General features: G+C 48.8%; 1 protein-coding gene across 2 annotated transcripts in view; it reads left to right on the plus strand.

Annotated features, from left to right (window-relative positions):
- Galnt15 (polypeptide N-acetylgalactosaminyltransferase 15) overlaps positions 1–15417 on the plus strand; it is a 36045-nt gene that overhangs the window by 15265 nt on the left and 5363 nt on the right. The window contains exons 3-9 of one of the 2 annotated variants that reach the window (XM_029469136.1): positions 1702–1906; positions 5062–5226; positions 6499–6616; positions 8221–8415; positions 10762–10893; positions 11251–11355; positions 11511–12351. In XM_029469136.1, coding sequence (XP_029324996.1) covers positions 1702–1906; positions 5062–5226; positions 6499–6616; positions 8221–8415; positions 10762–10893; positions 11251–11355; positions 11511–11570 — 980 coding nt within the window. In that variant the 3' untranslated portion in view covers positions 11571–12351. Of the gene's footprint in view, positions 1–1701; positions 1907–5061; positions 5227–6498; positions 6617–8220; positions 8416–10761; positions 10894–11250; positions 11356–11510; positions 12352–14602; positions 14747–15417 lie in introns of those variants that run through there. The other variant, XM_021181905.2, reaches the window with a different exon arrangement.

The raw sequence follows: 15417 nt of genomic DNA on the forward strand, positions 1-15417 counted from the left end.
TAGATAGATAGATAGATAGATAGATAGATAGATAGAGATGGATAGATAGATGGATGGATGGATGGATGGGTGGGTGGGTGGGTGGATGGATGGGTGGGTGGATGGATGGGTGGATGGGTGGATGGATGGATGGATAGATAAATTTGATAGATAGACAGATAGATAGATAGATAGATAGATAGATAGATAGATAGATAGATAGATAGATAGATTTGATAGATAGATAGATAGATAGATAGATAGATAGATAGATAGATAGATAGATAGATAGATAGATTTGATAGAGAAATTAGATGGATGGATAGATAGATGATAGATAGATAGATAGATAGATAGATAGATAGATAGATAGATAGATAGATAGATATGGATAGATAGATGGATGGATAGATAGATAGATAGATAGATAGATAGATAGATAGATAGATGGATTTGATAGATAGATAGATGGATGTAATAATAATTAGTGAAAACAAGGCCATTAATTTGAAAATTTGAAAGAGAATGGAAGGGGTACATGGGAAGATTTAGGGGAAGAAAAGGGTGAGAAGAAATGTTATAATTAAATTATAATCTCAAAAAGAAAGCAAACAAAGGGCTGGGATATAGCTCAGGAGTGGAGCTCTTTCCTGTTGGGGGTGAAGCCCTGGGCTCCATCCCCAGGGCCTTCTGAATCACCTCAGGATCTAGATCTCAGTTGTGCAGGGGAATCTGCTCGGCACCTCTAAGTAGGGAGGCTAGGGAGGATGGCAAGGAGGGATGGAGCCTTTCTTAGTGCTTTTTGAGTTTCTCCCATATTGCATTTGCCAGGTTCCCCCTCTGCCTCCCCCCCCCGCAACCCCCCCTCCAGAGGGTCAGAGCAGCCGGAGGCACTGTGTCCAGTGCATGAGGCACATTTGGCCTGCATTTTGTTGAGGCCGATAGGCAGTAGGTGGGCTGGGTAGGTACCTAAAGACTCCTCGGCCATGGTTTGGGCAGAGGCCTCCCAGCCGACCTGTTGTCCCTTCCTATCAGCTGCTGAGGTGACTCAGTTCCTGCGAGGAATTCCCACCCTTTCTTCCCTCAGTGACAGATTATGGCCTGAGAGTTATAAAACAAAATAAACCCTTTCCTCCCCAGGTTGCTTCCTGTTGTTGTTTTATCACAATAGAAACGTGAGACAGGATTCCTCCCTGGTCCTCAGTTCCCACCAGAGGGCATCTGGATCCTTGCCTAGCCCCTGAACCACAGCCTTCACTTCCTTCCAAAAGCATACAGCTAGAAGTAGCCCAGGTCTCTCATCTCCCTCCTCTTCTCACCCTGCCACTGGGGCGAGGCCTCTGGCGCAACAGGCACCTCAGTGGTCTGCCTGATACAGGGTTTTATGACCCCAGGGTCCTTAACCCCATTGTCCACTTAGTTTGGGTTCTCTGGGTAAGAGCCTGAGGCTGGGGTGTAAGAGCAGGTTTTCTTGGGTATACTCTCATTTGGAGACCATTTGCAAGGTCTCTCCTCTTCTGGTTTTCTACTCTATCCCTCCTGGTGGCTAATAGTTCTTATAAGCCATCCCAAACCTTAGAAATGACCACCCTTTAATAAAACACTGGGGGCTGAGAATCCAGCACTCGATGTGGCTTCTAAGAGAGTGATCGCTGTGATGCTCAGCACTATTCCATGTGGCATCTGGGACCCCACCCATTGATAGGGCCCTGTCAATTCCAGAACTGCTGAAGTCTGCTCTCAGTGAATACGTGGCCAGGCTGGAGGCTGTGAAGTTGCTCAGGAGCAATAGGAGGCTCGGCACCATCGGAGCCCGGATGCTGGGGGCCACCAGAGCCACAGGGGACGTGCTGGTCTTCATGGATGCCCACTGTGAGTGCCACCCTGGTTGGCTGGAGCCCCTCCTCAGCAGAATAGCTGATGACAGGTAATTGGTCCCACCTGGGATCTGCAGAGGAAGGAATGGGCCTGGGAGGGATAACCCATAGGTGTAGTCCCTCACAGAACAGAGCATCCTCCCACCATTTGAGTACTTTGATCTCCACTATTTGCTGTGTATCCCTTGGAGCTTGCAGATGCTTGAGCCTTGTAATAAGTATGGAAGGGAGGCTACTGGAAGGAAGGCTAGAGGTTTTCCAGCCTTGAGAACAGCTCCCGTCATGTCCAATGCACCCAAGCCCATTGGGCTACTTAGGAAGAGCTGCACACATGGTACCTGACATTACCTCTGACTTCAACACAGATTCAGCTGAGATTGTAACACATCATGGGGGAAGACATTTCTAAACTAGCCTAGACCACAGGTCATGCCCAGGAAGAAGAATCAGATTCCCATCTCCTTTGCTCTTCTGCATTACACACAGTGTGACATGCTAACTAGGCCAAGCCCTGGCAGTGCAGAGTTGAGAGGGCCTTACCACATCCCTTGAGTCAGCACTGCTTTGCCCATATGGTTCTTTTCTCTCACTCTCTTTCTCATCTCCAATGCCTCCTGAGTCCGACCTGTCAATCATGCCCTCAGTATGAATATCCTATCCAGGAAACCTAATCTTGGTAACTAGCTTACCTAGCAGTGTGGGGAGGGGCCTCAGTCACCCACCATCCCTGCCCCTCAAGCAGGCTTCCAGTCTGATGGAGCTGTTAGATTAGAACTGGATGCCGGGCGTGGTGGCGCATGCCTTTAATCCCAGCACTCGGGAGGCAGAGGCAGGCGGATATCTGAGTTCGAGGCCAGCCTGGTCTACAAAGTGAGTTCCAGGACAGCCAGGGCTACACAGAGAAACCCTGTCTCGAAAAACAAAAAACAAAAAACAAAAAAAAACAAAACAAAACAAAAAAAAAGAACTGGACCCCATGGTTCCAATTCCTACAACCTGTGGTTGCTCTCATTTGAAGTTGTGGATGATCACACAGAAGAAAAAAAAAAAATCATGAACCGAGACAGACCCATTTGGACAGACCCAATTCCATGATGTACATCTCTACCCGCTCTTGGCCTGCCTCCCAATAAGGAAAGGAGATGTGTGATAAGTTTAGCACCAAACTGAGGACAAGAGAAGTTTACCAAGCCTACAAGGAGGCCATCTTTGATTCTGTTCCATGTGTGCTAGCACTCTCAAAATTGTGGACCCTTGCTGACCACAAGTTTTTGGACCATTCCCTGTCTAGTCCCCACCCTGATGTAATAGATGGGTGTCTTGGGGGCACCTTGGAGATCACCTCTCCCTGCCTCATGACTTCACATTAATAAACATTTGGGAACCAATTAATGTTATCTTGTGCTCTGCTCTTCAGTGACGCCCCTCCATGAAATGGCTCAGGGCACTTCATTCCTGCTTCTGTTTCTTGGAGAGGAAAACTGAATCTCAAAGAGGTGAAGCCATGTGCAAAGAGTTTGAAGGACAGGTGTCTGTCTGGTCAGGCTGTCTGGTACCGAGTGAGATTTCTTCCTATGAACCACTGAAGCTGTTCAAAGAGAAACAGCCCCTCCCACCCTTTCTTGGTGCTGGGACATGTTAAACATGGCTGTCACCCTTCATGTCATCTCAGTCCTCATCGTAGGCTGAAAGAGGGGCAGAGCCAAGCCTCTTCAATCTTTGGGTAAAACCCGTGGGACCCCCTCTGGTAGCTTCTGTCCCAACTCCTTTGTATCTGTCTTTCTCTGTCCCCAGAGCCTCTGCTCTTGGGATTCTGATGTTTTGGGGGTCTTCTCTTCACATGCCCACTGCTTGCTGAGATTCGATCATCTGTTTATCCTCCCACGGCCTCCTCATGACTTTGCCCACTCTTTCCTCCAGCTCACTGTTGTAGCTTGTTAAAAGACCCTCACTCACACAAAGACCACAAAGACCGCCACTGTTGCAAAACGCATGAGGATTTTACTTATTCAACATGTTGGGGAACCCTCCCCCCTCAGCACGCAGGTCGGAGGAGAGACCCAGAACAAAGAAAGAACACACTTTTTATACCTTTGTAAGGGCGGGATATATGCACCAGGGTAGTTTGGCTTATTTTAATTGGTATAGCCAATAACCTTTTTAGACATTGGTTGGTTTGTATAGGGTGACTCTCATTTTGTCTGTCCTTGAGGTTTTTAGTGTGAGGCAGGGCAGGGGGATTTCTCTGGGAGCTACTATCTTGTTATGGTTATTTCTCTGAGAACAGCTAATATTGTTTTGGCAGCTTGTTGGCTCAGTCATTTTGACCGCTAAAACTATGTTTTTGCATTTGTTTAGTCAGCCTTATCTGGCTCTGCACTTGGCCTGCTAGTACAGTTTGGAAAGTCCTTTTTCAAAGGGGGAAGGTACTGGGTGGTCTTGAATTCATTTTGGATATTACATCACCTAGCCTAGCTATTTGAGAACTTGAAAGAAAGCCGTCTTTCAGCCACCTGAGTTATCCTCTCTGGAATCGCTACACTGTGACACTCTGAGAACTGGACGCGTCTAAGACCCCCTTTTCCTAATTTGTGTAGTACTCGGTCCTACCAGCTCTTCTGAGCTGCCTGACACTGCTCACACCGCACACCACACCACAGCTTAGTGAAAGCTAAGCTTCTCTGGCCTTAGTGCCAGGGCCGATAGCTGCTCTCTGAGAGAGAAAGGAGCACTGCTGCCTCTCGAGTCTGTGTTAGGACACAATCTGTCATCAGATGAGCATTCAGTGTCTCCAAAGGAGGACACCTCCAGGAACTTCATTCCCTCGTGCAGTGGGGCTATAGAGGGGACAGTGCCAGACAGCTGCTTTGAAGAGCCACAACTTCCTCTAAACCCTAGCCAAAGGATCTGGAGTCCATTATCAGCCCTGGCTCCCTGGTCCTGATATGTATCTGAGTAAATCCAGTATATTCAAAACATAATATCAGTACGTAATCAATATAAAAAATATTTAAAGTATTTTACACCCCTTTTTTATATTAAATATTCTAAATTGAGATTCTCACCTGGGACAAAGCACAGTTTCAAGGCCAACAGGCTGGAGTGGCCCGTGGCTGCTGCTCGGGGCCACACATTACACAGCTCTTGTTTCTGTCCCCAGCTAGTGAGTGGTCTGCATCATTGTCTGATCCTCGGTTCTTTCCAGGAGCCGAGTGGTGTCTCCAGTCATAGACGTGATTGACGGGAAGACGCTTCAGTACTCCGCATCCAAGCTGCATCGAGGGACGCTGGACTGGAAGCTGGATTTCCGATGGGAGCCCCTGGGGGAGCAGGAGCAGAAGGGCCTCCCATCCCCCATCAGCCCTGTCAGGTGAGGCCTTCCCTTCCCTGAGCTCACACTTGGACAGTTTCCTAACAACTGGCACATTGGACGGTCAGGCTGTGAATAGTGTAAAAAGCAATCAGCTAGCTACAGCGCTGCTGCCAGTGTTGTATCAATGGAGTCCAGGCAAGCTCTTCCAGAAGCTTCCACGGATGCCAAGGCTGAGATTGTGGTAGAAAGAAGCTGAGCTCATCTTGACCCAGGTAACAGCAAATTCCCTGGTCACCGGACTCTGCTCAGTGAAAAGGAAGACTTAGCTGGCTGAACGATGACATCATAATTCTCAAAATAGATCCAGCTTTGGCAGTCGTTATTCCTAGGTTTGGTTTCTGATCAATTGTTTTATTTAAGTAGGTTGGTTTGTTTGTTTGTTTGTTTGTTTTAGAAATTTTCTGCTGGGTAACAAACCACTTCGAATTTAGTGTGCTAAACAACAGCTGTTGTCCAAGCTCACAGACTCTGTAGGTCATGAACTCTGGAATGGCTCAGCCAGGCTGCCTGCCTCTACTTCACTGTGCCCAGAGCACATACAGATTAAGCCCCCAATGTCACAATAATGCAATCCAAGGCAGCAAGCTCCTTAAACCACCTACTTTCCTCAGTGGCTGGGTGGCTGGAACAAAGCCTCAGCCACGATTGATACCCACAAAGTCCAAAGCCCTCAGAAGACCTTGTCGTATTTAAAATATGGCATGTACTGTGTCTGGCACCGTGTGCAACTTTGTATTTCAGTCCTCAAGAAGTTCAACTGCAAACTGGTTTGTTTGGTTTTTGTTTGTTGGTTGATTTGTTTGTTATTTGTTGTTGTTGTTGTTTTGTGAATGGTTATTTATCCTACTTAGGAGTGAGGAACTCAGAGAAGTAATATGTCTCATTCAAAAACCCACAAGTAACTAAATGGCTCAGGTGGAAACCCAATCAAGTAATCGTTTCAATTCTGATTGGCAACATCTTTTTTAATGAATTAGTGTTTTTAATGGACTACCTGACATGGGTGCTAGACTAAGCTTGGGTCCTGTGGAAGAGCAGCAAGCACTCTTAACCGCTGAGCCATCTCTCCAGCCCCCAGTTCTCTTTTTAAGATACTTGGATTTAAAACATTTTTGCTCTGCTCCAGTCTTGTGATTCAAAGTATTGAGCTTCACCAAAGCCCAGAGCCATCTGTCTAAATCACTGGACATGCCGCCAGGAAGCCCCACCCGGGCCCTGTTTCTGTGCTCAGGGTGGAACTACAGTTTCCTATCTGGCTTCTCTGTGCAGGAGCCCTGTGGTACCCCGAGAGGTGGTGGCCGTGGACAGACATTACTTCCAAAACACCGGAGCATATGATCCCCTTCTGTCACTGGGGGATAGTGAAAATCTCGAGATGTCTTTCAAGGTAGGCCCTATGTCAACGGTGGCCCTGGGTGGTATCTCTGGAGCCATGTACGTAGCTCAGAGGCAGGCTGTTGTGGACAGGTGTTGGGGATAGTTGTGGGCAAATTATATATAGTCATTGCAGCATGATATGTCAACCCTCCCTCCAGACCATGTCTCTTATGACCTACCTTGATTTTACTCTCAGCCTCTTCTGTAAACTCGACCATCAGCATCCTCATCTGGAGAGGGTGTGCTATCAGCCTTTCCTCTCACTGCAGAGAACTCAGAGCTTCTGGTACATTCTCTACTCGTGGCACCCGTAGTATCTAGGGCAGCAGTTTTCAACCTGACGGGTTACAACCTATTCACAGGGGTCACCTAAGACCTTCAGAACACACACAATGAGATTAATAACAGTAGCAAAATGACAGTTGTGAAACAGCAACAAAAATAATTTTATGGTTGGGGGTCACCACAATGTGAGCAACTATACTAAAGAGGTGCCGCATTAGGACAGTCAAGGGGATCAGTTACAGCACCCACCAGTCAGATGTGAAACCACTCTTGGCAATGAGTGGTTACATCCAAGACTGAGGGCCCGTTGGGTGTAGCTCAGCCTCTCCATCCTGGGAACCACGCTATGCCTGGGGAACCACACTATGCCTGCTGGGCCCTCTGTTCTGGGAACCATGATGGGCCTGAAGGGCCCTCTGTCCTGGGAACCATGGTGGGCCTGAAGGGCCCTCTGTCCTGGGAACCATGATGGGCCTGAAGGGCCCTCTGTCCTGGGAACCATGATGGGCCTGATGGGCCCTCTGTCCTGGGAACCGTGCTGGACAGCCACCACCTTCACTGTCTGTGCCACACTGATTACAGCATTGTGCTTGCTGTTCAGTCACACCAACTGTCCAAAGCCCAACCCAGCAAAGGCGTCCATTCTAGAACATCCGATCTAATGTGGGCATGTGAATTACATCAGGCTTGCAGTCTGCATAATGACTAAGTCTGCTGCTTCTCTAACAAATGACAGATGTCTGCAGTGCCCTTGGAGTTCTCCGAGGTATCTTGGGGCACAGGCTTTGAGAACCCCATGCCTGGTGTGCTTTTTAGTTCTTGAACCAAGGCTTGGCCCAGCACTTCTCCACTGTAATTTCAGTCACCAACTATAGAATAAAGGCTTCCTGTCCAACGGGCAGTGGGGCGCTGGGAGAAGCTTCTGGAGTGAGTGAAGAAGGGGGTGCGCTTTTACCTCTTGTGTCTTCTCAGCAGGAGACAGCACTGGTTTTTAGAAATTTCCTAGCCACTGCAGGCATATCTTCCTGAGAAAGCATTCGCTGGAAGGTGGGGGTGCTGACCCCTGAACTGCTTTGCAGACTGACTCTGTAGGTGTTTCCGAGTGGTGTTCAGGAAGCTGCATAGCTGTCAGCCATTGCCCCTCAGTTCCAGTCTAGGACAACTGCCCTCTGCTGTCCCTCCCGCCTTGCTGCCCAAACTCTCTGATCTGGAAAGTGCACTCTGAGCATTGAAATAGTCACTCTGGCTTATGACTAGCAGGTGTTCTGCCAGTGGCTCACAGGCAGGGAGGTGGGAGGGAGAGATACTCACTTTCTCCTTCTGTGACAGGCCTGGCTCTGCGGTGGCTCTGTTGAAATCCTTCCCTGCTCTCGAGTGGGACACATCTACCGAAGCCAAGATGCCAGCTCTGGGCCTGACCCCGAGGTTGCCTTGAAGAACAAGATCATCATTGCTGAGACCTGGCTATCATCCTTCAAGGAAACCTTCTACAGGCACATCCCAGAGGCCTTCACCCTGAGCAAGGTAAGAAGGGACTAGTAGCGGCCTTTGGCCAACATAAGGCCACCAGCTTAAAGTCTGCCATGAAGGACCCGCTCCTTTATTCTTGGCTTGAGCTTCCCTGAGCTGGCCCTCTGGAACGACCCTTCTCTCTGTTGTGACTGTCCTATGTCCCTGCCAGAACCTCCCTGGGCATCACCGTTGACCTCTGCCTGGAATTCCCAGACTGTTATAGGATGCTATGTCCTGGATGCTGTCTTTCACCACAGAGCCTGATAAGGGATGAGCCATGACTCTTAGGACTTTCATCCTGAGTGGTACTCAGGGATTAGGGAATATCCAAGACAAAAAACAGATCTGAGTATAAAAATAAGTTATGAAACTCAAAAAAGCCACAGAAGGTTGAAGTTTTAACCACGTAATTAAGTGCCCCTCAGTGTGCTCTGTGAGTTGGTCAGTTCCTGTGGAGTGACTTACACATGCTCTGCTGTGAGTCACAGGCTGCCATGACACTTGACACACTGCAAGTGGGGGCCCAAAGGACTGGCGTAGTAAGGAAACGGCTCTCACCAGTCTCTCACCAGCCCATTGCTAGATAGCACAGATGAAGGCAGGGTCCTCAGAGAGACATACCCATACCACTGCATGCAGGGAAAGTCAGACAAGGTTGAGCCATGAAAGAGCCCTAGTACCCAGTAACCAGTACTCAGTACCTTTTCTTGAAGTCCTTAGGATTTTGTTCCCTTTTTATCCAAATGTACCCTCTTCCCTACAGCAGCCTCCAGACAATTCTCAGAACTCCTTGAACTTGTATCTGTGGTCTCTTTAATGGGAGATGACTTAAAATTTCAACACAGACCCCAAGGTTGAGGTAGCTTGAGTTCCCTCTGCGCCCCCTTGAGTGAGTCCAAGTAACACCCAGAGTAGACCAGCTCCTTTTTCACACAGGAGGGACCCCACTACTGTAGCTTCTGGCTTGGATTTGTAGAGGAGCATTGTAGGTAAAAGGGCAGTTCTCACCAGGACTCTACTTAATCCTAAATCTAGACACACCCCAGAAGTATGCTCCAGCTATGGCTGCCTGGGATCACTCAGACACCACAGGAGGGGTGGGAGGAAGATCCTGAAGCGGCAAGGGCTGAGCTAACGAGTTTAGAGTTGCCAGGCGTGGTGGCACATGCCTTTAATCCCAGAACTCGGGAGGCAGAGGCAGGCAGATTTCTGAGTTCGAGGCCAGCCTGGTCAGCCAGGGCTACACAGAGAAACCCTGTCTCCGAGAGAGAGAGAGAGAGAGAGAGAGAGAGAGAGAGAGAGAGAGAGAGAGAGAGAGAGAGAGACCTTCTCTAGCCTTTAGGCTAGAGAATCTTTTTTCTTCTTTCCTCTTATGTAATGGGTGTCAATTTAGTATTTTCTCTTTGCTTTCACATGACCCTTGTTTAATGTCAATGCAGATTTCATTTATAAAGGACCCATGAAAAAAAAATTAAATATATTCAGGCTTCTGATGTACCTGAGCCAACCTTCCATTAGACAGAGTCATTTAGAACACAGCATGTTGGATGGAGTCAGCCCAACACAGCATGTAAAGTATTTACAGCCTACTGGGCCCCTCTGTGTCTTGCTGAAAACCAGAGGCCACTAACGTGGAGCCCTGGCGTGGCTATCACCACACACACACACACGTACATACATACACACACACACACACACACACACACACACACTTCTTCCTAAAGCCTCAGTCCCAGGAAATTTATTCTAAGCTTCTAGATGGGTTTTTTCATATCTTACCAAGCAGCCAAAAGCATCAAACTAGCGTTGAGGGCTGGTGTTCATCTTCCTACAGTTGTGTTATAAAGGAGAACGCCAATGGTAGGGGCCAGTGTAGCCTAAATGAGTGGTTCATCAATGGAAAAAACTGAGATTAAGGGAAGAAAAGAAGTCAACTTGCCTCTCCCTGTCCCCCTACTCTGAAACTTCCCATCAGACTTCGTCTCCACTGCCTCTGGGCCAGCTCTTGTCTTCATTAGGCCGGTGGTACAACCCAGATAGAGTGCATCCTTTCTCCACACTCCAGAGAAAACACCTTAGGGAATAGATACTGTGGTCTTTGTAGGCTGAAGATTTGGGGGTCTGTGAGAAGAGGCAGTGCTGCCTCCAATTTTGGTGGTGCCACGCCTCTTTCTAGAGAAGATTCCCAACTCTCCCTTAGCATAGGACCCTTCCTCCTGTTTGCAGTCCTGAGATGTGCGGTGGCTCTGCCCCACTCCTTCTGCTCCTTCACATCTATGTCTCTCCCTCCCCTACTGTGTGAGCTTGGGGTGGAACAAGCTTTTCTGACTCCATTCCCATGCCCTTCTTTATCTGCAGGTTGCAAAGCCAGACTGTACAGAGCGCCTGAAGCTGCAAAGGAGGCTGGGATGCCGGACATTCCACTGGTTTCTGGCCAATGTCTACCCTGAGCTGTACCCATCTGATCACAGGCCCAGGTTCTCTGGAAAGGCAAGGCCTGGCCCGGGACATGGGAGGTCACTTGCCAAGACAAGATCACTCACCCTCTATACTGGGCAACCACATATAGGCTCAGTAGGGTCTCAGAGGCCTTTGGATTCCCCCTCCCTGCCTCCCCGCCAGCCTGAGGAAGGCAGCCATGTTTCCCTATAGTCTGTGCTAAATCCATGGCCTGACTCCTTCTGGAGGCTTCTGTCTTAAGATAAGTGTCTTGGACTTGACTCATCTCTCGGTGACTGAACCATGCATGCTGGGATAAGGTCTAGAGAAGACAGGGAATCAGAACCTGTTTCAAGGCATCCTCACAGTGGAGGTCAGATTCACATCTATGTGGATGTCCATTTTCAGCTCCACAACACTGGATTTGGCCTCTGTGCAGACTGCCAAGCAGAAGGTGACATCCTGGGCTGCCCCATGACACTGGCTCCTTGCAGTAACAACCGGCAGCAACAGGTGGGTGATGATACTTCTTAGGATGAACGGCATCCCAACTTAAAATGCGATGCTGTTTCCTAGGATACCCTCCAATTCCCTTCCAAGTAGCTCCTCTCTGTGGTTCCATGTCCCGTGGCCCCCACTGTGATGACTTGTCACAGGTCTGCCCACAGCATCCTCACCTTAGACTGGACCAGCATCAAAGAATGGAGCATCTCAGTCAGAGGGAATGAAGGGGCTACGTATCCAGTCCTTGCACCTGCCGCATGAGGAAGCTGTGTCGTAGAACCATCATCCTAGATGCTCACCTCAGATCTCCAGCACTGAGGAAAGGTGCAAGAGTAGGGATAGAAAAGAATTAAAAAAGCCAGGGGAGAACCTGGATTCGCGTGGACCCTCTGGCCGCTTGGAAGAATAATGTGCTCCTTACAGTGTGTCTTCTGCACTTTAATTTCTCATCATAGGAATAACTGTCCAAGGTTACAGAAAGCTGCCCGTCCTGGCTGAGAGGTCCACTTCATTTCACAACCTTCAGTGTAGCCCGTCCCCAGATCTGATTCAGTCTGTGGTGGGGGTTCTTTGAACTGAGCTGTCATACTCCAAAGCTGCCTAATGAGAGCAAACAACAGTTGAGTGAGAGTTGGAGAGCCTGGGGTGAAGGAGGAAACGTCTCAGTGGGAAGTCTGGGGCCCAGCCTGCAGTACAAGCCTAGGACATCTCTATGAGAAGCTGGTCCCAGCCTTCCAGTTCGAGCCTAAAGTGCTAGGCCCCAGGCTCAAGGCCCAGAGGGTACACAGAGGAGGAGTTTGCTCAGGATCCACTTGGTTTCTTACATCTTTGTACTTTACCATTTTCCCTAAAATACCCATGGTCATTCATACCAGACACATTAGTACGTTTTTTTGCATATCTCTGATCTAAATGCATGGGAGGAAAGGAGGGTGTTTGTTTGTTTGTTTGTTTGTTTGTTTTTAAGTTCACTGTCTCCAGAGGATTTCAGTTCCTTTTGAAACATGTGGGAAAGGCATGGCAGTGAGGGTGGCAGTGGGAGTGGCTTGTCTCTGGTGACGGAAGTATGTGGTATTTGGTAGCTTGCTCACATGGTACAGAGTAAGCAGCAGATAAAGCAAGGCTGAGCCAGGGGTGCATATGACCTCAGCAGGCTTGCCTCTAGAGATCAGCTTCCACCAGTCAGGCCCCACCTCCTAAGGCTCCACAGCCTTCAAAGCAGGGCCATGAGCTGGGGAACTGAGCATATGAAGCAGAGGCCCATGGGGGGCGGGGGGATACTTCATATTCAAACAGTAACACCAGACACAAGAGATGAAGACATAAGAGCCACTCGAGGAAGTCACATGGTAGGCTGACAACTGTCCAAGCTTTACTGCCGTCTAGAGCCAGGTTCGAATCAAGTTCCCACTGGCTAGCTGTGCGATCTGGGCAGGCAAGATTGGAAAATAACAGAACTGACCACCCTTCCTCCCTGGCCTGGGGGAAGACAACTAAATATCTGCCAGGTAAAAAGGATTTGAAATGCCCCCCTTTCCATGCACAGGTCGAGTTTACAAGAAAGAAAGGAAATATCCAAGAACGAATACTCAAATGGCAACTGCAAATTTGCCATTTGTGTGAGCTGGGCTTCCCTGAGAGGTGACAGGGATCAGTGGCCACCAACCTCAGGAGTTCAGGAGTGTGGCTGCAGGCAGGGAGAAGTGGCTTCAGCTCGGTGATGATCTTCGCATCACCCAGCTTTCACTGTCACAGGGAAGTCTGCCCTTGCAAAGCTGCACTAATACCTCCCTCCGCCCCCGCGCCTCCCCATGCCTCCCCCGCGCCTCCCCGGCCCTGTGACCACAAGGAAACAACAGGAAACTTATCTGCCACTACAGATGGGATTTTGAGTGGGAAGAAAATTACTCTCCCTTTTCCCACCAGCTTGCTTCTGAGATGTGTTTAGGGTCCAAATTTATGCTGACTGTGCAGTGTTTGGAATTTTCAAGCAAGGCAGACCGCTATATTTAATTTGCAAATTAACAGGGCCTAATGCAAATAGAAGACGTGATGCCTCTAATTTAACAGTTAAGAATTCCGAAGCAGTGGCAGCGATGTATATACTAAACAGATTGAATCAGAGCATGAAACCAACCTTTCCGAGCGTAGGGCTCAAAGTGACTGCAGCAGCATGATGCCAGTCCTGTCTCACTCACACAGTTAACATAAAAAGAAGTTCCAGACTGTGTGGCTCTCCCTGCACGAGGAATTATCAGCCAACAGGGTTCACAGAGACGATAGGAGCAGAGGGGTCGAGGGGTTCGGAAGCCCCATGAGAACCTATAGCCAACTACAGGGAGTCAGATCAGCCTTACATGGGGTGATTCAAGGCTTATATAACTTGGGGGATGGAGAGGTAGAAACATCCAGGATGGGCAAAAGTCATTGGCTGAAGGCTTAGGGTACCGAAATGCCTCATTAGCGGGGGGTGGAGGGGTGGGGGGGGGAGCATTTCAGGAATCTCAGGTGCTAGCTGAAGGGGTTAGGAAGCTGATCCTGTAATCTGAGGCTACCTGAGTGGGGGGGGGGGTTGCTGGGGGAGGAGAGAGAAGGGTTTGAATTCCCTAGGCAAGGTCAGAGAAGGAGAAACCCTGCTAATGAAGAGAGTCTTCTATTACACACAGAGCCTCAGCAGGCTATCCCATCAATGATGGACTTTGGCCTTGATTAGCAGAATTTTCCAGACTGCATCTGGCAGGAACAAACAGAAGATAGGGTTGTCAAAACATGTCATCCAATTGGTCAACATGGGTCCCTCAAAGTTCAAGCCCCTCTGTAAAGGCCCACACACTCCAGTTCTATAAAACCCTGAGGGCAGTGGGACCCATGATCAAGAGTCCACAGACACCACAAACAGCAGGGAAATTGGCCAGGGCCAGGTAAGATGTCTCTAGAAGGAAATCAGCCTGAGTCTGGGACAGATCCCTCCCCTGGCCTTTCAGCAGTGCACACCGGCACTGACAGCCTTTTAAAACAGCCTTATGTGCAAACAGGAAATAGAACGCCGGAGCCTGCCAGAAGGTGGAAACAGAATCCTGAGAATGGCCAGGAGGTCTTTCTTGGCTCCTGAGAACCCAGGAAGAGTCTTGCTGCCGCCCCTGTAAAATCTGAAAATGGTCTCTAGAACTCGGCTCTTCTGTGTGTTCCTTTGTCTCCCCTTGGCTCTGGATAGGGTACCCTTTTGGCTCTGCTAACTGCCACCCCCTCTGCCCAGAACCTAGAGCACACCGGCAGGAAGGAGATTCTCTTCAGCAGCCCACAGCGCCTGTGCTTCGATGTCAGAGGAGGGCGGGTGATTCTGCAGAACTGCACAGAGGAAGGCCCCGCTATCCATCAGCAGCACTGGGACTTCCAGGAGGTACGGAACCCATCCCGGAAACGCAGGCTGATCACAAGGAACTTCTGGTCAGTTAGAACGTCTGGGCAGACTGACCTTGTTGACATGGCAACCTGGGCTCTTCCTAGACCTCAAGTACTCTCCACAATAGTACTGCTGATGTTGAGCTTAGTAGCTTAGCCTTGGGGTCTCTGGTCCCCAAGCCTCAGGAGATATACTGATTTGTTCCCCACGCCATTAGAGATTATTATCTCGGATTAGCTTGGATGATGGAGCATGTTACAGAAACAACCCAGTCAGTGGTGTAGTGACACAATCTAAAATTTAAAAGAAATAACTATTGATGTGTGTATGTATGTGTACCTGTTGGACCCGGAGAAAGAGAGCTTGGTGGTTAAGAACACTGGCTGCTCTTTAGGAGGATCCAGGTTCAATTCCTAGCACTGCACTTGGAGGCTAGCAGCTATCTTTAACTCCAGTTCAAGAGGATCTGCTGCCCTCTTCTGGCCTCTGCTGGCACTTATTGCACATGGTACACAGACTTACATTCAGGCCCTCATACACATAAAATAAAAACAAACATTTTTAAAGTATCCAAAAATAAAAATATGGCTGTCATTTTCTTCATTGTAATTCACATTTCACTGTAAACACTGCATTGTTTGTGTGAAGTTTTTTTTTTTTTTTTTTTT

The sequence above is a fragment of the Mus caroli genome, chromosome 14 (assembly GCF_900094665.2).
Source record: "Mus caroli chromosome 14, CAROLI_EIJ_v1.1, whole genome shotgun sequence".
NCBI lineage: Eukaryota > Metazoa > Chordata > Mammalia > Rodentia > Muridae > Mus > Mus caroli.